This window comes from Ranitomeya imitator, chromosome 1 (assembly GCF_032444005.1).
Source record: "Ranitomeya imitator isolate aRanImi1 chromosome 1, aRanImi1.pri, whole genome shotgun sequence".
NCBI lineage: Eukaryota > Metazoa > Chordata > Amphibia > Anura > Dendrobatidae > Ranitomeya > Ranitomeya imitator.
The window spans coordinates 297,709,132-297,732,722 of NC_091282.1; the positions used below are offsets into that span (position 1 = coordinate 297,709,132).

At 45.0% G+C, this 23,591-nt stretch overlaps 2 protein-coding genes across 5 annotated transcripts in view; both read right to left on the bottom strand.

Moving 5' to 3' along the window:
• The window catches only part of LOC138670016 (immunoglobulin lambda-1 light chain-like), a 348,412-nt gene extending 337,376 nt beyond the window's left edge, over positions 1-11,036 (bottom strand). For both annotated transcript variants that reach the window (XM_069756996.1, XM_069756987.1), the window contains exons 1-2: positions 10,967-11,036; positions 10,569-10,886 (exon numbers count right to left, since the gene is read on the bottom strand). In XM_069756996.1, coding sequence (XP_069613097.1) covers positions 10,569-10,886; positions 10,967-11,012 — 364 coding nt within the window. In that variant the 5' untranslated portion in view covers positions 11,013-11,036. The remainder of the gene's footprint in view (positions 1-10,568; positions 10,887-10,966) is intronic.
• LOC138669991 (immunoglobulin lambda-1 light chain-like) overlaps positions 1-23,591 on the bottom strand; it is a 773,781-nt gene that overhangs the window by 330,535 nt on the left and 419,655 nt on the right. The window lies entirely within an intron of this gene.

Consider the following 23,591-nt stretch of genomic DNA (forward strand, 5'->3'; position numbering starts at 1 on the left):
TAATTAAAGCTGCCAAAAAGGAAACAGAGAAGCACATTGCTAAGGAGAGTAAAACTAATCCCAAACTGTTCTTCAACTATATCAATAGTAAAAGAATAAAAACTGAAAATGTAGGCCCCTTAAAAAATAGTGAGGAAAGAATGGTTGTAGATGACGAGGAAAAAGCTAACATATTAAACACCTTCTTCTCCACGGTATTCACGGTGGAAAATGAAATGCTAGGTGAAATCCCAAGAAACAATGAAAACCCTATATTAAGGGTCACCAATCTAACCCAAGAAGAGGTGCGAAACCGGCTAAATAAGATTAAAATAGATAAATCTCCGGGTCCGGATGGCATACACCCACGAGTACTAAGAGAACTAAGTAATGTAATAGATAAACCATTATTTCCTATTTTTAGTGACTCTATAGCGACAGGGTCTGTGGCAAATGTGGTGCCAATATTCAAAAAGGGCTCTAAAAGTGAACCTGGAAATTATAGGCCAGTAAGTCTAACCTCTATTGTTGGTAAAATATTTGAAGGGTTTCTGAGGGATGTTATTCTGGATTATCTCAATGAGAATAACTGTTTAACTCCATATCAGCATGGGTTTATGAGAAATCGCTCCTGTCAAACCAATCTAATCAGTTTTTATGAAGAGGTAAGCTATAGACTGGACCACGGTGAGTCATTGGACGTGGTATATCTCGATTTTTCCAAAGCGTTTGATACCGTGCCGCACAAGAGGTTGGTACACAAAATGAGAATGCTTGGTCTGGGGGAAAATGTGTGTAAATGGGTTAGTAACTGGCTTAGTGATAGAAAGCAGAGGGTGGTTATAAATGGTATAGTCTCTAACTGGGTCGCTGTGACCAGTGGGGTACCGCAGGGGTCAGTATTGGGACCTGTTCTCTTCAACATATTCATTAATGATCTGGTAGAAGGTTTACACAGTAAAATATCGATATTTGCAGATGATACAAAACTATGTAAAGCAGTTAATACAAGAGAAGATAGTATTCTGCTACAGATGGATCTGGATAAGTTGGAAACTTGGGCTGAAAGGTGGCAGATGAGGTTTAACAATGATAAATGTAAGGTTATACACATGGGAAGAGGGAATCAATATCACCATTACACACTGAACGGGAACCACTGGGTAAATCTGACAGGGAGAAGGACTTGGGGATCCTAGTTAATGATAAACTTACCTGGAGCAGCCAGTGCCAGGCAGCAGCTGCCAAGGCAAACAGGATCATGGGGTGCATTAAAAGAGGTCTGGATACACATGATGAGAGCATTATACTGCCTCTGTACAAATCCCTAGTTAGACCGCACATGGAGTACTGTGTCCAGTTTTGGGCACCGGTGCTCAAGAAGGATATAATGGAACTAGAGAGAGTACAAAGGAGGGCAACAAAATTAATAAAGGGGATGGGAGAACTACAATACCCAGATAGATTAGCGAAATTAGGATTATTTAGTCTAGAAAAAAGACGACTGAGGGGCGATCTAATAACCATGTATAAGTATATAAGGGGACAATACAAATATCTCGCTGAGGATCTGTTTATACCAAGGAAGGTGACGGGCACAAGGGGGCATTCTTTGCGTCTGGAGGAGAGAAGGTTTTTCCACCAACATAGAAGAGGATTCTTTACTGTTAGGGCAGTGAGAATCTGGAATTGCTTGCCTGAGGAGGTGGTGATGGCGAACTCAGTCGAGGGGTTCAAGAGAGGCCTGGATGTCTTCCTGGAGCAGAACAATATTGTATCATACAATTATTAGGTTCTGTAAAAGGACGTAGATCTGGGGATTTATTATGACGGAATATAGGCTGAACTGGATGGACAAATGTCTTTTTTCGGCCTTACTAACTATGTTACCATGTTACTATGTTACTATGTTACTTCAAACAGCGGCAGGACAGTTAATTACAGTTTGGCTGTCTACCATACAACACCAAAGAAGGACATAGGAGGCAATTGTGGGAGAGGAGCGACACTAGGGTTCCAGAATAACTCCAGGCCTACCTGTCAATAAGGTGCGTCCTAGCCATAACATACCTGGGGGACGGAGAAGAGAAAGATCTAGATTGAACGAGGACAGAAGTTGTGAGGACTATCCTGAATGCTCAGCAGGGAAGCACTACAACACACAGGCGCTACTGGCTAGACACTGATTTCCACCTGCAAAGGGAACTCTGGATGTGCCTTCGGACCGGCCGGTCTCAGACAGCCCTGTAGACAGTGTCCTGGACTGAGGATCCTGAAACCTTCAGTAAAAGGTAAAGAAACTGCAGCCCTGTGTCCTCGTTATTCCTCGCACTACGCACCATCACCCTTCTATTGGACGCCCCTTAGCAGGGTCACTGGCCGGGTCTAGCCACCGTGACAACCCCGGACCGAGTACCCCGTGGCCCTGTGTCTGGGGGCGATCCATTTACGCTGGTAACCAGGGTAAACATCGGGTTACTAAGCGCGGCCCTGCGCTTAGTAACCCGATGTTTACCCTGGTTACCAGTGAAGACATCGCTGAATCGGCGTCACACGCGGGAGATCCAGAGATGAAATAAAGTTCTGGACTTTCTGCTCCAACCAAACGATGTCACAGCAGGATCCAGATCGCTGCTGCGTGTCAAACACAACGATATCGCTAGCCAGGACGCTGCAACGTCACGGATCGCTAGCGATATCGTTGTTAAGTTGGCCAGTGTGAAGGTACCTTAACTAAAATCTTGCTGTTAACAGTGTCAACGTCAGGAGCAGCCTCTCTGTGCTGTTACAGTGTCAAAATGGCGCTAAAACAAGATGTATACTTTTTATATGGAGAGGGACATGTGATTTCAGCAGCCAATGACATAAGCCATTGTGTCAGGACATTGTGGATGTTTCCTGCACCCTGATTGACTAGCCGCAATGTGCACACATAAAGTTAGGAAAAAAATACTGTTTACAAGAACGTCGCGCCTCTGAGCTCTGCAAACTCAATCCCGTCATCAACCACATGCCAAACTCTCATGATACACCACCATTATCGTTGCTAAAATGCTGAAAATACTTTTTGTGGCAATGCAAATATTTTCCTGCACTTTTTCCAAATGCTGCCATTTTTTTCCGATTTTATAAAATTTTGCTCATGTTTCCGATCACGAATCCGAATGTACCATTCTCGTGCCGAATTTATGTTTGGAGATCGATTTCCAAACAAATTCACTTATCACTACTGTAATGCAGGTGATCTGAATGCAAAAGCGGAGACAACAGGCGGGATCACAAATCTACTTCTACTTAGTTCACTTAAAAGGGTTAAATGCGTGAAAGATAATTATCATAGATAAATCACACAAGAACAATATTCACAGTATCATTTACAGGCAACAGGCAATTGTATGGATAGATATACAGTGGGGCAAAAAAGTATTTAGTCAGTCAGCAATAGTGCAAGTTCCACCACTTAAAAAGATGAGAGGCGTCTGTAATTTGCATCATAGGTAGACCTCAACTATGGGAGACAAACTGAGAAAAAAAAATCCAGAAAATCACATTGTCTGTTTTTTTAACATTTTATTTGCATATTATGGTGGAAAATAAGTATTTGGTCAGAAACGAAATTTCATCTCAATACTTTGTAATATATCCTTTGTTGGCAATGACAGAGGTCAAACGTTTTCTGTAAGTCTTCACAAGGTTGCCACACACTGTTGTTGGTATGTTGGCCCATTCCTCCATGCAGATCTCCTCTAGAGCAGTGATGTTTTTGGCTTTTCGCTTGGCAACACGGACTTTCAACTCCCTCCAAAGGTTTTCTATAGGGTTGAGATCTGGAGACTGGCTAGGCCACTACAGGACCTTGAAATGCTTCTTACGAAGCCACTCCTTCGTTGCCCTGGCGGTGTGCTTTGGATCATTGTCATGTTGAAAGACCCAGCCACGTTTCATCTTCAATGCCCTTGCTGATGGAAGGAGGTTTGCACTCAAAATCTCACGATACATGGCCCCATTCATTCTTTCATGTACCCGGATCAGTCGTCCTGGCCCCTTTGCAGAGAAACAGCCCCAAAGCATGATGTTTCCACCACCATGCTTTACAGTAGGTATGGTGTTTGATGGATGCAACTCAGTATTCTTTTTCCTCCAAACACGACAAGTTGTGTTTCTGACCAAACAGTTCCAGTTTGGTTTCATCAGACCATAGGACATTCTCCCAAAAGTCCTCTGGATCATCCAAATGCTCTCTAGCAAACTTCAGATGGGCCCGGACATGTACTGGCTTAAGCAGTGGGACACGTCTGGCACTGCAGCATCTGAGTCCATGGTGGCGTAGTGTGTTACTTATGGTAGGCCTTGTTACATTGGTCCCAGCTCTCTGCAGTTCATTCACTAGGTCCCCCCGCGTGGTTCTGGGATTTTTGCTCACCGTTCTTGTGATCATTCTGACCCCACGGGGTGGGATTTTGCGTGGAGCCCCAGATCGAGGGAGATTATCAGTGGTCTTGTATGTCTTCCATTTTCTAATTATTGCTCCCACTGTTGATTTCTTCACTCCAAGCTGGTTGGCTATTGCAGATTCAGTCTTCCCAGCCTGGTGCAGGGCTACAATTTTGTTTCTGGTGTCCTTTGACAGCTCTTTGGTCTTCACCATAGTGGAGTTTGGAGTCAGACTGTTTGAGGGTGTGCACAGGTGTCTTTTTATACTGATAACAAGCTTAAACAGGTGCCATTACTACAGGTAATGAGTGGAGGAAAGAGGAGACTCTTAAAGATGAAGTTACAGGTCTGTGAGAGCCAGAAATCTTGATTGTTTGTTTCTGACCAAATACTTATTTTCCACCATAATATGCAAATAAAATGTTAAAAAAACAGACAATGTGATTTTCTGGATTTTTTTTTCTCAGTTTGTCTCCCATAGTTGAGGTCTACCTATGATGTAAATTACAGACGCCTCTCATCTTTTTAAGTGGTGGAACTTGCACTATTGCTGACTGACTAAATACTTTTTTGCCCCACTGTATATTGTTAGTACCAGGGGCTGCTCCAGGTTTTCGTGGGCCCCAAGCAAAAGAGTCTCAGTGGGTCCCTTTTAACACATACCACAATTAATGATGAACAGATACCACAGAGAAATATAGGTATAGTACAATGCCAAAGATTTTACTTACTTCTTACATTGCATGAGTGATATCTATTGTAAAATATACAATAGGTCAGAAACAGGGCAGCATAGTCCTCCTTACAGTATTATTGGCACCACATAATGCTCCATACAGAATTATGAGCCCCATATAATGATCCACACAGTATAATGGATCCCATATATTTCTCCTTACAGAATAATGGACCCCATATAATGCTCCATACAGTATAATGGACCCCATATATTTCTCCATACAGAATAATGAGCCCCATATATCGCTCCATACAGAATAATGGACACCATATAATGCTCCATACATTATATGATGGGCTCCATATAATGCTTCATACAGCATAAGCCCCATATAATGCTCCATACAGTATATAATGGGCCCCATATAATGCTTCATTCAGTATATGATGGGCCCTATATAATGCTCCAGTATATGATGGGCCCCATATATTTCTCCAAACAGAATGGGCCCCATAAGATGCTGAATATATAATAGATCCCATATGATGCTCCAAATATAATGGGCCCCATACGATGCTCCAGTATATGATGGGCCTCATATAATGGTTCAGTATATGATGAACCCCATATATTGCTCCAAACAGAATGGGCCCCATATGATGCTCCATATATAATGGGCCCCATATGATGCTACAGTATATGATGGGTCCAATATAATGCTCCATATATAATGGGCCCCACATATTGCTCCACACATAAAAAAAAAAGTAAATACTCACCTCTCCTTGATGGCCGCTGCTCTGCTTCGGACTCCACAATGAATTCCGGCTCTCTGTACTGACTGTTGAGGCAGAGGGTGCACATTATTGACGTAATCGCGGCCTCTAACCTGAAACTTCACAGTTAGAAGAAGCGGAAGATGCCGCATAGGTGGAACAGGGAGAGATAAGTATTGCAAGCACCAGAGCCTTGAGCAGGCAGGGGGCCCACTCGCAAGTGCCGGCACTGGCACAGGCACCGGGCCCCCACAGTGCGCCCGTGTCCCTGACGGTGAGTGGGCCCCTCCACCTGCTCAGGGCCCCGGAACATGCACCGGCTGCTAATGCCGGCCCTGGTTAGTACATTACAAGACCTATATCATTAAGATCATTTCAGGGTCTACAGTCCAACTTTGGTCTAACTGCGAAGGAGGCAAATGCTGTATTTAGTGGGAACCATCTCTAGGGCACCCTTGCAGCTTTCTGGACCATGACAAAGTCTAATAATGCTTTCTGGACCATTTTATTGTCAGCCAGGACCCATCTCATCTGCAGCCTCTCCCTGCCCACACCCGGTACCGTGAGTCTGTGCTGAAAGCCATGGCCTTGCTCACTCGTGTCCTCTGATCACCAGCTGAGGTGAGAGTCTCTGGTCGCGTATTCTTCGGGTATCTTCAGTGCTTGACTGCCAACAGGTGCAAAGTGGGGAGGCTGGTCCTCGACTCTTAACTGGCACCATCTGGGTTCCAGACCTTGGCCGACATAGTCTGGATCTCAGGCTTTGACTGGAGTTGTCTGAATCTTGCTGACTGGCTGACATCCCGCCTGTCTTGCTCTCCAAGCATGCCCCAGTAACCCGGCTGTGGCATCACTCGGACCTGGCTTGGCTCTGGTCATGGCCCTCCACTGGAGGTGGGCTTGGCTCTTCCTCACAACTCAAGCATCTGACCACTCTCAAACTCCTCTGTGGCGATGGTGGCTGCAAGCTCACATCGCAGGCATACAACCTATCTTGGTGCAGGTTCTGGAGCCAACTCCCCTTCTCACCCTAGCCAGGCCTTTTATATTCAGGAAGTCCTTCCTGTGTGTCACCTGATCTGGTTCAGCAGGTGAATTCACTCCTCCTACAAATTCTTTTTTTACTTCCACTTTCAGTTTGGTCCAGCAGATGGCAGTGTTCGCTTACAGTTTCTCAGTCTCTCTTGTCCATCTTGCTACACTACCAACAGAGCACTTATTCATTGAGACTTGTGGGTTTATGTAATATTAGGGGAATTTTAATGTTATTTTGTATAGTAATAGTTAAGCTCAAATCATCGGGATTTGCATTAAATTAATAAAATGTTACACAATGTTTTGTTATGTAAATTTGACACAGTGGGTAAAAAAAGTATTTAGTCAGCCACCAGTTGTGCAATTCTCCCATTTAAAAAGATCAGAGAAGCCTGTAATTGACATCATAGCTAGAACACAACTATGAGAGTCAAAATTGAGAAAACAAATCCGGAAAATCACCTTGTCTGATTTGGCAAGATTATTTTTACAAAATATGATAGAAAATAAGTATTTGGTCACCTAAAAACATGCAAGATTTCTGGCTCTCACAGACCTGCAAATTCTTCTTTAAGAGGCTCTTCTGTCCTACACTCATTACCTGTAGTAATGGCACCTGTTTTGAAGTTGTTATCAGTATAAAAGACACCTGTCCACAACCTCAAACAGTCACACTCCAAACTCTACTATGGTGAAGACCAAAGAGCTGTCAAAGGACACCAGAAACAAAATTGTAGCCCTGCACCAGGCTGGGAAGACTGAATCTGCAATAGGCAAGCAGCTTAGTGTGATGAAATCAACTGATAATCTTCCTCGATCTGGGGCTCCACGCAAGATCTCACCCCATGGGGTCAAAATGATCACAAGAACGGTGAGCAAAAATTCCAGAACCAGAGGGGGGAACCTAGTAAATGACCTGCATAGAGCTGGGACCATCTTAACAAAGGCTACCATCAGTAACACACTAAGCCGCCAGGGACTCAGATCCTGCAGTGCCAGATGTGTCTCCCTGCTTAAGCCAGTACATGTCCGGGCCCGTCTGAAGTTTGTTAGAGAGCATTTGGATTATCCAAAAGAGTATTGGGAGAATGTCATATGGTCTGATGAAACCAAAGTAGAACTGTTTGGTAGAAACAAAAGTCATCGTGTTTGGAAGAGACAGAATGCTGAGTTGCATCCAAAGAACACCATACCTACTGTGAAGCATGGGGTTGACAATATCATGTTTGGGGCTGTTTATCTGCAAAGGGACCACGACGACTGATCCGTGTACATGGAATAATGAATGGGGCCATGTATCATGAGATTTTGAGTGCAAACCTCCTTCCATCAGCAAGGGCATTAACCCCTATCTGACCTCGGACGGGATAGTACGTCCGAGGTCAGATCCCCTGCTTTGATGCAGGGCTCCGCGGTGAGCCCGCATCAAAGCCGGGACATGTCAGCTGTTTTGAACAGCTGACATGTGCCCATAATAGGCGCGGGCAGAATCGCGATCTGCCCGCACCTATTAACTAGTTAAATGCCGCTGTCAAACGCAGACAGCGGCATTTAACTACCGGTTCCGGCCGGGCGGCCGGAAATGACGTCATCGCCGACCCCCGTCACATGATCGGGGGTCGGCGATGCATCAGGATGGTAACCATAGAGGTCCTAGAGACCTCTATGGTTACTGATGACCGGTGGCTGTGAGCGCCACCCTGTGGTCGGCGCTCACAGCACACCTCCATTTCTGCTACATAGCAGCGATCAGCAGATCGCTGCTATGTAGCAGAGCCGATCGTGCTGTGCCTGCTTCTAGCCTCCCATGGAGGCTATTGAAGCATGGCAAAAGTAAAAAAAAAAGTGAAAAAAATAAAAAAAATATAAAAGTTTAAATCACCCCCCTTTCACCCCAATCAAAATAAATCAATAAAAAAAAAAATCAAATCTACACATATTTGGTATCGCCGCGCTCAGAATTGCCCGATCTATCAATTAAAAAAAAGCATTAACCTGATCGCTAAACGGTGTAGCGAGAAAAAAATTCGAAACGCCAGAATTACGTTTTTTAGGTCGCCGCGACATTGCATTAAAATGCAATAACGGGCGATCAAAAGAACGTATCTGCACCAAAATGATATCATTAAAAACGCCAGCTCGGCACGCAAAAAATAAGCCCTCAACTGACCCCAGATCACAAAAAATGGAGACGCTACGAGTATCGGAAAATGGCGCAATTTTTTTTTTTTTTTTTAGCAAAGTTTGGAATTTTTTTTCACCACTTAGATAAAAAATAACCTAGTCATGTTAGGTGTCTATGAACTCGTAATGACCTGGAGAATCATAATGGCAGGTCAGTTTTAGCATTTAGTGAACCTAGCAAAAAAGCCAAACAAAAAACAAGTGTGGGATTGCACTTTTTTTGCAATTTTCACCGCACTTGGAATTTTTTTCCTGTTTTCTTGTACACGACATGCTAAAACCAATGATGTCGTTCAAAAGTACAACTCGTCCCGCAAAAAATAAGCCCTCACTTGGCCAAATTGACGGAAAAATAAAAAAGTTATGGCTCTGGGAAGGAGGGGAGTGAAAAACAAACACGGAAAAACGAAAAATCCCAAGGTCATGAAGGGGTTAAAGATGAAACATGGATGGGTTTTTCAGCATGATAATCATCCCAATCACACCGCCAGGGCAACAAAGGAGTGTCTTAGTTAAAAGCATATGAAGGTCCTGGAGTGGACTAGCCAGTCTCCAGATCTCAACTTCATAGCAAACCTTTGGAGGAAGTTGAAAGTTCGTGTTGCCCAAGGACAGGCCCAAAACATCACTGCTCTAGAGGAGATCTGCATGGAGGAATTGGCCAACATACCTCCAACAGTGTGTGGCAACCTTGTGAAGACTTACAGAAAACGTTTGACCTCTGTCACTACCAACAAAGGATATATAACAAAATATTGAGATGAACTTTTGTTAATGACCAAATACTTATTTTCCACCATAATTTGCAAAATAAATCTTGCCAAATCAGACAAGGTGATTTTCAGGATTTGTTTTCTCATTTTGACCATCATAGTTGTGGTCTACCTATGATGTCAATTACAGGCCTTTCTCATTTTTTTAAGTGGGAGAACTTGCACATTTGGTGGCTGAATAAATGCTTTTTTTCCCCCACTGTATGTCAAGAATTGGCATTCTAGGTTTCAAACCACCAGCACAAAATTAGTGAGTTCACGACTCTTTTTATTACTTTTTGAAACTAGCACTTGATAAAGTAGATCTGTTTAAAATGATCTGGAGTGCTAAAAGACACCCACTTTCATAAAAAAAAAACAAATCAAAGAAACTATGTTATAAAGGAATGGCACTACTATAATAATCTTGCTGTCACAACATTCATATTATCCAAAAATACTTATTTTTTTTTATAAAAGATGAACATTCACACAAAATTCTACGTCATGGATGTAATCTCGTGTCAAGGAAGGCTGTGTCACTTGGAAATCTTCGGTCACCAAGTTTATACACTAGTAACTAAATTCTTACCACATGGCTTCAAACAAAACCTAACTATGTATATAATTAAAATGGTACAGAACATGCACTACTGCCTCTACTGTTTAATACAGGATATGCAGGCAATATTTGTAACTGTTTATTATCCCCAATGTAACATTGTGTATATCTATCACTGCCAGCATAGAGACAACAGTAATAATTTCCTTCATCTACTGACTCAACTTTGCTGATGGACAGGACCGCTGATACCCCAGATATGGATCCACTGAATCGATCTGATACTCCTGATGGCCTGTTGTTCTGGTTACTGCTTGTGCTGTAAATTAAGGGTTTAGGGGGACTTCCAGGTGTCTGGTAGTACCAAGCTGGATAGTTACCCCCAGTTACTGATCCCCCACTTCTACTACAGGTGATACGGACACTCTCCCCAAGAGACGATGACACTGAAGCATCCTGAGTCACAGTAAACTGAGCTGATGCATCTGAAATAAAAGAGAAATAAACGTTACACTAGAGAAAGTGACTGTCCTGTAATCAGTCTGTGCCGAGAAGTGGATCTTACATGCAGAACACAAAATGAGTGAGAGGAGGAGGCAGAACCAGGACATGGTGCAGGAGATGTGTTCTGTGCTGGTCAGACAGTCACACGGTGACTCCTTATTCTTTTATGAGCCTAGAAAGTGGAGGACGGACTTCACTATGCAAATAATATCATATATACTGATAGGAATATCTGAAGTATCTTGATCTTGTCTCCCTAGGATTAAAATAATTAAGCTATGTTAATGTATTTACTCCTTGCCTGTGTTTTCATATAACGTATTTTTTGGACTATAAGAAGCAATTGACCATAATATGCACCTCAACTTTTGTGAAGGAAAAAAAATGTTTAATGATAAATTGAGTGTCTGTCTTAGGCCGGCATCACACTAGCAGTATTTGGTCAGTATTTCACATCAGTATTTGTAAGCCAAAACCAGGAGTGGAACAAATAGAGGAAAAGTATAATTGAAACACGTCACCACTTCTGTATTTATCACCCACTCCTGGTTTTGGCTTAGAAATACTGATGTAAAATACTGACCAAATACTGCTAGTGTGACGGCAGCCTTATAGTCCAAATTTAGCTTTCCAGGGGGGCGCAATGGTGGAACGGGGTCATAGGAGGCAGGGCAAGAGTTGTGCTGTGGGCCCTGTGCTGGGAGGAGGAGGTGTCCTGGGACTAAAATTCAGCTCTGGCATTTGAAGTTACACATGCCCACTTGTTGCATGGTGAATAAATAATATATTTGTGCGCTGCCAATCACAGCATGCGGCCATTGTTTTCTCATGCCGATTCAGCATGAGAAAACAATCGCTGAACTGCTCTGCCCCATAGAATAACACTGCGCCGAGTGCTGTACGATAAAATACCACATAGCACTACGCCCCAAACAAACTGCACTTTATTCACACTCCGCAGATCCAGTGTCTACAGTTCTGATGCCACGTCAATAGTGGTGCAGCCAATCAGGGAGCTCAGCAGCTGATACTCTGTAGCACTACTGACGTGATGTCAGAGCTGCAGACAATAATAGACGCCGGAGCAGCAGAAGTTTGTATTCTTTTACAATAAACTGCAGAGGGATAAGTCTTCAAATGTATATACTGTATGTATGTGTAACATAATATATATGCATTATATATACAGTATCTCTATATACAGTATATATATATATTTATATATATATATATATATATACTTGTTTTTTAAGCTGACTGTGAAGCATAAATGACAAGTTAACTTAATTCTGGCATTTCATATGATTACAAAGATATCAAGTATATATATATATATATATATATATATATATATATATATATACCGTATATACTCGAGTATAAGCCGAGATTTTCAGCTCAAATTTTTAGGCTGAATGTGCCCCTCTCGGCTTATACTCGAGTCACGGTAGCGGTGGGGTCGGCGGGTGAGGGGGAGAGGGCTCTGAGGCATACTTACCTAGTCCCAGCGATCCTGGCGCTCCCCCTGCCCTCCCACGGTCTTCTGTGCTACAGCTTCTTCCCCTCTTCAGCGGTCACGTGGGACCGCTCATTAGAGAAATGAATAAGCGGCTCCACCTCCCATAGGGGTGGAGCCGCCTATTCATTTCTCTAATCAGCGGTGTCGGTGACCGCTGATAGAGGAAGAGGCTGCAGCACAGAAGACCGTGGGACGGCAGGGGGAGCCGGACGTCGGGACCAGGTAAGTATGTAATATTCACCTGTCCGCGTTCCAGCCGCCGGGCGCCGCTCCATCTTCCCGGCGTCTATATGCGCGATGACGCATATAGTGTGCGCGGCGCCCTCTGCCTGATCAGTCAGAGCGGGGAGACGCCGGGACCGGACGCTGGAAGCTGCAATCAAGAAAGGTGAGTATGGCTTTTTTTTTTTTTTTTTATTGCAGCAGCAGCAGCGGCGGCACAGATTTATACCGAACATCTATGGGGCAGTATGAACGGTGCAGAGCACGATATGGGGCAATATGAACAGTGCAGAGCACTATATGGGGCAGATATGGGGCAATATGAACAGTGCAGAGCACTATATGGGGCAGATATGGGGCAATATGAATGGTGCAGAGCACTATATGGGGCAGATATGGGGCAATATGAACAGTGCAGAGCACTATATGGGGCTGATATGGGGCAATATGAACAGTGCAGAGCACGATATGGGGCAATATGAACAGTGCAGAGCACTATATGGGGCAGATATGGGGCAATATGAACAGTGCAGAGCACTATATGGGGCAGATATGGGGCAATATGAACGGTGCAGAGCACTATATAGGGCAGATATGGGGCAATATGAACAGTGCAGAGCACTATATGGCACAGATATGGGGCAATATGAACGGTGCACAGCACTATATGGGGCAGATATGGGGCAATATGAACAGTGCAGAGCACTATATGGGGCAGATATGGGGCAATATGAACAGTGCAGAGCACTATATGGGGCAGATATGGGGCAATATGAACGGTGCAGAGCACTATATGGGGCAGATATGGGGCAATATGAACAGTGCAGAGCACTATATGGGGCAGATATGGGGCAATATGAACGGTGCAGAGCACTATATGGAGCAGATATGGGGCAATATGAACGGTGCAGGGCACTATATGGCAGAGCTATGGGGAAATATGAACGGTGCAGAGCACTATATGGCACAGCTATGGGGCAATAATGATCTATTTTTATTTTTGAAATTCACCGGTAAATGCTGCATTTCCACCCTAGGCTTATACTCGAGTCAATAAGTTTTCCCAGTTTTTTGTGGCAAAATTAGGGGGGTCGGCTTATTCTCGGGTCGGCTTATACTCGAGTATATACGGTATATATATATATATATATATATATATATATATATATACATATTTGACATTTTTCGTTTTTACAAAAAAAAAAGAAAAAAAAAATCACTGACCACTAACTGTAATTTTTTCTGTATAGAGTTGTTATTGTTAAACAGTTGAGTTAAGGGGTTTCTCCAGCACCATTTATTTATATATTGGGTGAGTGGTGCTGATATCCTGTGTGAAACCATACCCACAAGCACCGTCGGACTGGAGCACCTTGGGCCCACCAGAGAAAATCATTCCTGGGGCCCACTATGTAGCTACATAGAAATAGATACAAGACCACCAATTGTGCAGTAAAAAGCCTTAATATCAGGGTATAATATAAGGTAGTTCACATCTTAATTATGTAGCAAGGGTTGGGGTAGCCCCCTCACAGAATATAATTTAGCCCCCCTCACAAAATATAATTTAGCCCCCTCACAGAATATAACGCAGTCCCCTCTCATAGAATATAATGCAGCACCCCACAAAATATAATGCAACCCCCTCAGGTATAACGCAGTCCCCACCATAGAATATAATGTAGCACCCTCATAGGGTATAATGCAGCCCCCTCATATAGTATAATGCAGCCACCAGAATATAATGTAGTCAACTGAGAGAATGCAGCCCCACCACAGAATATAATGCAGCCCCCCATAGAGTATACTGTAGCCCCCTCACATAGTATGATGTAGCCCCCATAATATAGTCCCCTGAAAATATTGCAGTCCCCCCACAGAATATAATGTAGCCCCCTCATAAAGTATAATGCAGCCCCTCTCCACCCCCATCATTGTCCTCATCACCACCTCCATCATTGCCTTCTCTCCCACCACCCTTATCATTCTCCCCCACCACCTGCATCATTGCCTCCTCCCCCACCATCATTGTCCATTTCATCACCTCCATCATTGCCTCCCCCCACCACCATCATTGCCTCCCCCCACCACCATCATTGCCCATTCCATCACCTCCATCATTGCCTCCCACTACCACCATTGCCCTTCACCTCCATAATTGCCTCCCCCCACCATCATTGCCTATCACCTCCATCATTGCCTCCCCACCATCATTGCATATCACCTCCATCATTGCCTCCCATACCATCATTACCTATCACCTCCATCATTGTCTCCCCCACCATCATTGCCCATCACCTCCATCATTGTCTCCCCAACCACCATCATTGCCCATCACCTCCATCATTGTCTCCCCCCACCAATATCATTGTCCTTCACCACACACACACACAGCTCACCACAGCAGTAGCTGCTCATCACACACATACACAGGCTCGGACTGGCCCACCGGAGAACCGGAGGATTCTCCGGTGGGCCCAGGCACTGACACGTGCTGGCATACTGGCCAGCAGCTGCCTAGGGCCCCCACTGCTCCAAGGGCCCATTGCCAGTGGCTATAGGGCCCCCCAAGTCAAGGGGGCCCGCCTGTTGTGAATTCGGTTGTCAGGCTCCCTCCTGTGGTCATGAATGGTACTTCAGCTGGTTCTGTCCATGGACTTCCTCTGGTAGGTGTTTCTGAGTTTCACAGGTGACGAGGTTATTTCATTAGCTGCTGCTCTATTTAACTCCACTTAGATCTTTGCTCCATGCCACCTGTCAATTTTCCAGTATTGGTCTAGTTCACTCCTGGATCGTTCTTGTGACCTGTCTTCCCATCAGAAGCTAAGTTCCAGCTTGTATTTCTTTGGTTTGCTATTTTTCTGTCCAGCTTGCTATTTAATTTGTTGTCTTCCTTGCTGGAAGCTCTGGGACGCAGAGGGAGCGCCTCCGCACCGTGAGTCGGTGCGGAGGGTCTTTTTACGCCCTCTGCGTGGTCTTTTTGTAGGTTTTTGTGCTGACCACAAAGTAACCTTTCCTATCCTCGGTCTGTTCAGTAAGTCGGGCCTCACTTTGCTAAATCTATTTCATCTCTGTGTTTGTATTTTCATCTTTACTCACAGTCATTATATGTGGGGGGCTGCCTGTTCCTTTGGGGAATTTCTCCGAGGCAAGGTAGGCTTTATTTTTCTATCTTCAGGGCTAGCTAGTTTCTTAGGCTGTGCCGAGTTGCATAGGGAGCGTTAGGCGCAATCCACGGCTATTTCTAATGTGTTTGATAGGTTTAGGGATTGCGGTCAGCAGAGTTCCCACATCCCAGAGCTCGTCCTTATTATCAGTAACTATCAGGTCATTCCGTGTGCTCTTAACCACCAGGTCCATTATTGTCCTGACCACCAGGTCATAACAGTACAGGTGGCCCAAAGTACTAATGCATCTCAATAGAGGGATAAGAGAAGTTCTGAGACCATTTTTTTTTCTTTGCAGTGTGTTTTGTCTCTATTTTCCCCTTTACCTCTGGGTGGTTCAGGACACTGGTGTAAACATGGACATTCAAGGTCTGTCCTCTTGGATGGATAATCTCACTACAAGGATACAAAACATTCAAGATTTTGTGGTTCAGAATCCGATGTCAGAGCCTAGGATTCCAATTCCTGATTTGTTTTTTGGTGATAGATCTAAGTTCTTGAATTTCAAAAATAATTGTAAATTGTTTCTTGCCTTGAAACCTCGCTCCTCAGGTGACCCTGTTCAACAAGTAAGGATCATTATTTCTTTGTTGCGTGGTGACCCTCAAGACTGGGCATTTTCCCTTGCGCCAGGAGATCCGGCATTGCGTGATGTTGATGCGTTTTTCCTGGCGCTTGGATTGCTTTATGACGAACCTAATTCAGTGGATCAGGCAGAGAAAATCTTGCTGGCTCTGTGTCAGGGTCAGGATGAAGCGGAGATATATTGTCAGAAGTTTAGAAAGTGGTCTGTGCTCACTCAGTGGAATGAATGTGCCCTGGCAGCAATCTTCAGAAAGGGTCTCTCTGAAGCCCTTAAGGATGTCATGGTGGGGTTTCCCATGCCTGCTGGTCTGAATGAGTCAATGTCCTTGGCCATTCAGATCGATCGACACTTGCGTGAGCGTAAAGCTGTGCACCATTTGGCGGTACTATCTAAGCATGGGCCTGAGCCTATGTAATGTGATAGGACTTTGACCAGAGCTGAACGGCAAGAACACAGACGTTGGAATGGGCTATGTTTTTACTGTGGTGGATAGGTTGCAGCAGATTTGGACTCATGTGGTGGACAATTTGACATTGTCCCAGGAGAAGGCTCAACGTTTTGCTAACCGCCGGCGCTGTGTGGGTCCCTGACTTCGTGTTGGGGATTTGGTTTGGTTGTCGTCTCGTTATGTTCCTATGAAGGTTTCCTCTCCTAAGTTTAAGCCTCGTTTCATTGGTCCGTATAAGATTTCTGAGGTTATCAATCCTGTGTCATTTTGTTTGACCCTTCCTGCTTCTTTTGCCATCCATAATGTGTTCCATAGGTTGTTATTGCAGAGATACGTGGCGCCTGTGGTTCCATCCGTTGATCCTCCTGCCCCAGTGTTAGTTGAGGGGGAGTTGGAGTATGTGGTGGAGAAGATTTTGGATTCTCGTGTTTCGAGACGGAAACTCCAGTACCTGGTCAAGTGGAAGGGTTATGGTCAGGAAGATAATTCCTGGGTTTTTGCCTCTGATGTTCATGCTGCCGATCTGGTTCGTGCCTTTCATTTGGCTCATCCTGGTCGGCCTGGGGGCTCTGGTGAGGGTTCGGTGACCCCTCCTCAAGGGGGGGTACTGTTGTGAATTCGGTTGTCGGGCTCCCTCCTGTGGTCATGAATGGTACTTCGGCTGGTTCTGTCCATGGACTTCCTCTGGTGGGTGTTTCTGAGTTTCACAGGTGACGAGGTTATTTCGTTAGCTGCTGCTCTATTTAACTCCACTTAGATCTTTGCTCCATGCCACCTGTCAATGTTCCAGTATTGGTCTAGTTCACTCCTGGATCGTTCTTGTGACCTGTCTTCCCATCAGAAGCTAAGTTCCAGCTTGTATTTCTTTGGTTTGCTATTTTTCTGTCCAGCTTGCTATTTAATTTGTTGTCTTGCTTGCTGGAAGCTCTGGGACGCAGAGGGAGCGCCTCCGCACCGTGAGTCGGTGCGGAGGGTCTTTTTGCGCCCTCTGTGTGGTCTTTTTGTAGGTTTTTGTGCTGACCGCAAAGTAACCTTTCCTATCCTCAGTCTGTTTAGTAAGTCGGGCCTCACTTTGCTAAATCTATTTCATCTCTGTGTTTGTATTTTCATCTTTACTCACACTCATTATATGTGGGGGGCTGCCTTTTCCTTTGGGGAATTTCTCTGAGGCAAGGTAGGCTTTATTTTTCTATCTTCAGGGCTAGCTAGTTTCTTAGGCTGTGCCGAGTTGCATAGGGAGCGTTAGGCGCAATCCACGGCTATTTCTAGTGTGTTTGATAGGATTAGGGATTGCGGTCAGCAGAGTTCCCACGTCCCAGAGCTCGTCCTTATTATCAGTAACTATCAGGTCATTCCGTGTGCTCTTAACCACCAGGTCCATTATTGTCCTGACCACCAGGTTATAACACCCGCCCTGTGCCAGCAGCAGCAGCTGGAGACAGGATCCTGTCCCCGCTGCTAAAGCAAAATGAATATTCACGCTTCCCCATGCCCCTATGGGAGTGGAAAGGCGTGAATACCATTTCTCTTTAATAGCGGGCAGCATTAGCCGCAGGGTGCAGCTAACACTGCCCACATGTAAAGCCCCACAACCGCACCACACACACGCACAAAGCACTACACACATACACACACACGCAGGCACACAGACTCACAGAGAAGCTCACCTCCCGGCATCCTGCTTCTTGTCTGAGGCAGCCCAGCTGGATGACATCATCATCCAGCGTGCTGCTGTCTCAGTCAGAAAGCTTCCAGGAATCCAGCGAGGAAGAGGCTGCTCGGATGACCTGCTGCTGTTATCTGCACCCTGCGGCTAACGCTGCCCGCTATTAAAGAGAAATGATATTCACGCCTCTCTACGCCCATAGGGGCATGGGGAAGCGTGAATATTCATTTTGCTTCAGCAGCCGGGACAGGATCCTGTCTCCAGCTGCTGCTACTGGCACACTATGCAAATATTATCATATATACTGATAGGAATATCTGAAGTATCTTGATCTTGTCTCCCTAGAATTAAAATAATTAAGCTATGTTAATGTATTTACTCCTTGCCTGTGTTTTCATATAACGTATTTTTTGGACTATAAGAAGCAATTGACCATAATATGCACCTCAACTTTTGTGAAGGAAAAAAAATGTTTAATGATAAATTGAGTGTCTGTCTTAGGCCGGCATCACACTAGCAGTATTTGGTCAGTATTTCACATCAGTATTTGTAAGCCAAAACCAGGAGTGGAACAAATAGAGGAAAAGTATAATTGAAACACGTCACCACTTCTGTATTTATCACCCACTCCTGGTTTTGGCTTAGAAATACTGATGTAAAATACTGACCAAATACTGCTAGTGTGACGGCAGCCTTATAGTCCAAATTTAGCTTTCCAGGGGGGCGCAATGGTGGAACGGGGTCATAGGAGGCAGGGCAAGAGTTGTGCTGTGGGCCCTGTGCTGGGAGGAGGAGGTGTCCTGGGACTAAAATTCAGCTCTGGCATTTGAAGTTACACATGCCCACTTGTTGCATGGTGAATAAATAATATATTTGTGCGCTGCCAATCACAGCATGCGGCCATTGTTTTCTCATGCCGATTCAGCATGAGAAAACAATCGCTGAACTGCTCTGCCCCATAGAATAACACTGCGCCGAGTGCTGTACGATAAAATACCACATAGCACTACGCCCCAAACAAACTGCACTTTATTCACACTCCGCAGATCCAGTGTCTACAGTTCTGATGCCACGTCAATAGTGGTGCAGCCAATCAGGGAGCTCAGCAGCTGATACTCTGTAGCACTACTGACGTGATGTCAGAGCTGCAGACAATAATAGACGCCGGAGCAGCAGAAGTTTGTATTCTTTTACAATAAACTGCAGAGGGATAAGTCTTCAAATGTATATACTGTATGTATGTGTAACATAATATATATGCATTATATATACAGTATCTCTATATACAGTATATATATATATTTATATATATATATATATATACTTGTTTTTTAAGCTGACTGTGAAGCATAAATGACAAGTTAACTTAATTCTGGCATTTCATATGATTACAAAGATATCAAGTATATATATATATATATATATATATATATATATATATATATATATACCGTATATACTCGAGTATAAGCCGAGATTTTCAGCTCAAATTTTTAGGCTGAATGTGCCCCTCTCGGCTTATACTCGAGTCACGGTAGCGGTGGGGTCGGCGGGTGAGGGGGAGAGGGCTCTGAGGCATACTTACCTAGTCCCAGCGATCCTGGCGCTCCCCCTGCCCTCCCACGGTCTTCTGTGCTACAGCTTCTTCCCCTCTTCAGCGGTCACGTGGGACCGCTCATTAGAGAAATGAATAAGCGGCTCCACCTCCCATAGGGGTGGAGCCGCCTATTCATTTCTCTAATCAGCGGTGTCGGTGACCGCTGATAGAGGAAGAGGCTGCAGCACAGAAGACCGTGGGACGGCAGGGGGAGCCGGACGTCGGGACCAGGTAAGTATGTAATATTCACCTGTCCGCGTTCCAGCCGCCGGGCGCCGCTCCATCTTCCCGGCGTCTATATGCGCGATGACGCATATAGTGTGCGCGGCGCCCTCTGCCTGATCAGTCAGAGCGGGGAGACGCCGGGACCGGACGCTGGAAGCTGCAATCAAGAAAGGTGAGTATGGCTTTTTTTTTTTTTTTTATTGCAGCAGCAGCAGCGGCGGCACAGATTTATACCGAACATCTATGGGGCAGTATGAACGGTGCAGAGCACGATATGGGGCAATATGAACAGTGCAGAGCACTATATGGGGCAGATATGGGGCAATATGAACAGTGCAGAGCACTATATGGGGCAGATATGGGGCAATATGAATGGTGCAGAGCACTATATGGGGCAGATATGGGGCAATATGAACAGTGCAGAGCACTATATGGGGCTGATATGGGGCAATATGAACAGTGCAGAGCACGATATGGGGCAATATGAACAGTGCAGAGCACTATATGGGGCAGATATGGGGCAATATGAACAGTGCAGAGCACTATATGGGGCAGATATGGGGCAATATGAACGGTGCAGAGCACTATATAGGGCAGATATGGGGCAATATGAACAGTGCAGAGCACTATATGGCACAGATATGGGGCAATATGAACGGTGCACAGCACTATATGGGGCAGATATGGGGCAATATGAACAGTGCAGAGCACTATATGGGGCAGATATGGGGCAATATGAACAGTGCAGAGCACTATATGGGGCAGATATGGGGCAATATGAACGGTGCAGAGCACTATATGGGGCAGATATGGGGCAATATGAACAGTGCAGAGCACTATATGGGGCAGATATGGGGCAATATGAACGGTGCAGAGCACTATATGGAGCAGATATGGGGCAATATGAACGGTGCAGGGCACTATATGGCAGAGCTATGGGGAAATATGAACGGTGCAGAGCACTATATGGCACAGCTATGGGGCAATAATGATCTATTTTTATTTTTGAAATTCACCGGTAAATGCTGCATTTCCACCCTAGGCTTATACTCGAGTCAATAAGTTTTCCCAGTTTTTTGTGGCAAAATTAGGGGGGTCGGCTTATTCTCGGGTCGGCTTATACTCGAGTATATACGGTATATATATATATATATATATATATATATATATATATATACATATTTGACATTTTTCGTTTTTACAAAAAAAAAAGAAAAAAAAAATCACTGACCACTAACTGTAATTTTTTCTGTATAGTGTTGTTATTGTTAAACAGTTGAGTTAAGGGGTTTCTCCAGCACCATTTATTTATATATTGGGTGAGTGGTGCTGATATCCTGTGTGAAACCATACCCACAAGCACCGTCGGACTGGAGCACCTTGGGCCCACCAGAGAAAATCATTCCTGGGGCCCACTATGTAGCTACATAGAAATAGATACAAGACCACCAATTGTGCAGTAAAAAGCCTTAATATCAGGGTATAATATAAGGTAGTTCACATCTTAATTATGTAGCAAGGGTTGGGGTAGCCCCCTCACAGAATATAATTTAGCCCCCCTCACAAAATATAATTTAGCCCCCTCACAGAATATAACGCAGTCCCCTCTCATAGAATATAATGCAGCACCCCACAAAATATAATGCAACCCCCTCAGGTATAACGCAGTCCCCACCATAGAATATAATGTAGCACCCTCATAGGGTATAATGCAGCCCCCTCATATAGTATAATGCAGCCACCAGAATATAATGTAGTCAACTGAGAGAATGCAGCCCCACCACAGAATATAATGCAGCCCCCCATAGAGTATACTGTAGCCCCCTCACATAGTATGATGTAGCCCCCATAATATAGTCCCCTGAAAATATTGCAGTCCCCCCACAGAATATAATGTAGCCCCCTCATAAAGTATAATGCAGCCCCTCTCCACCCCCATCATTGTCCTCATCACCACCTCCATCATTGCCTTCTCTCCCACCACCCTTATCATTCTCCCCCACCACCTGCATCATTGCCTCCTCCCCCACCATCATTGTCCATTTCATCACCTCCATCATTGCCTCCCCCCACCACCATCATTGCCTCCCCCCACCACCATCATTGCCCATTCCATCACCTCCATCATTGCCTCCCACTACCACCATTGCCCTTCACCTCCATAATTGCCTCCCCCCACCATCATTGCCTATCACCTCCATCATTGCCTCCCCACCATCATTGCATATCACCTCCATCATTGCCTCCCATACCATCATTACCTATCACCTCCATCATTGTCTCCCCCACCATCATTGCCCATCACCTCCATCATTGTCTCCCCAACCACCATCATTGCCCATCACCTCCATCATTGTCTCCCCCCACCAATATCATTGTCCTTCACCACACACACACACAGCTCACCGCAGCAGTAGCTGCTCATCACACACATACACAGGCTCGGACTGGCCCACCGGAGAACCGGAGGATTCTCCGGTGGGCCCAGGCACTGACACGTGCTGGCATACTGGCCAGCAGCTGCCTAGGGCCCCCACTGCTCCAAGGGCCCATTGCCAGTGGCTATAGGGCCCCCCAAGTCAAGGGGGCCCGCCTGTTGTGAATTCGGTTGTCAGGCCCCCTCCTGTGGTCATGAATGGTACTTCAGCTGGTTCTGTCCATGGACTTCCTCTGGTGGGTGTTTCTGAGTTTCACAGGTGACGAGGTTATTTCATTAGCTGCTGCTCTATTTAACTCCACTTAGATCTTTGCTCCATGCCACCTGTCAATTTTCCAGTATTGGTCTAGTTCACTCCTGGATCGTTCTTGTGACCTGTCTTCCCATCAGAAGCTAAGTTCCAGCTTGTATTTCTTTGGTTTGCTATTTTTCTGTCCAGCTTGCTATTTAATTTGTAGTCTTCCTTGCTGGAAGCTCTGGGACGCAGAGGGAGCGCCTCCGCACCGTGAGTCGGTGCGGAGGGTCTTTTTACGCCCTCTGCATGGTCTTTTTGTAGGTTTTTGTGCTGACCACAAAGTAACCTTTCCTATCCTCGGTCTGTTCAGTAAGTCGGGCCTCACTTTGCTAAATCTATTTCATCTCTGTGTTTGTATTTTCATCTTTACTCACAGTCATTATATGTGGGGGGCTGCCTGTTCCTTTGGGGAATTTCTCCGAGGCAAGGTAGGCTTTATTTTTCTATCTTCAGGGCTAGCTAGTTTCTTAGGCTGTGCCGAGTTGCATAGGGAGCGTTAGGTGCAATCCACGGCTATTTCTAAT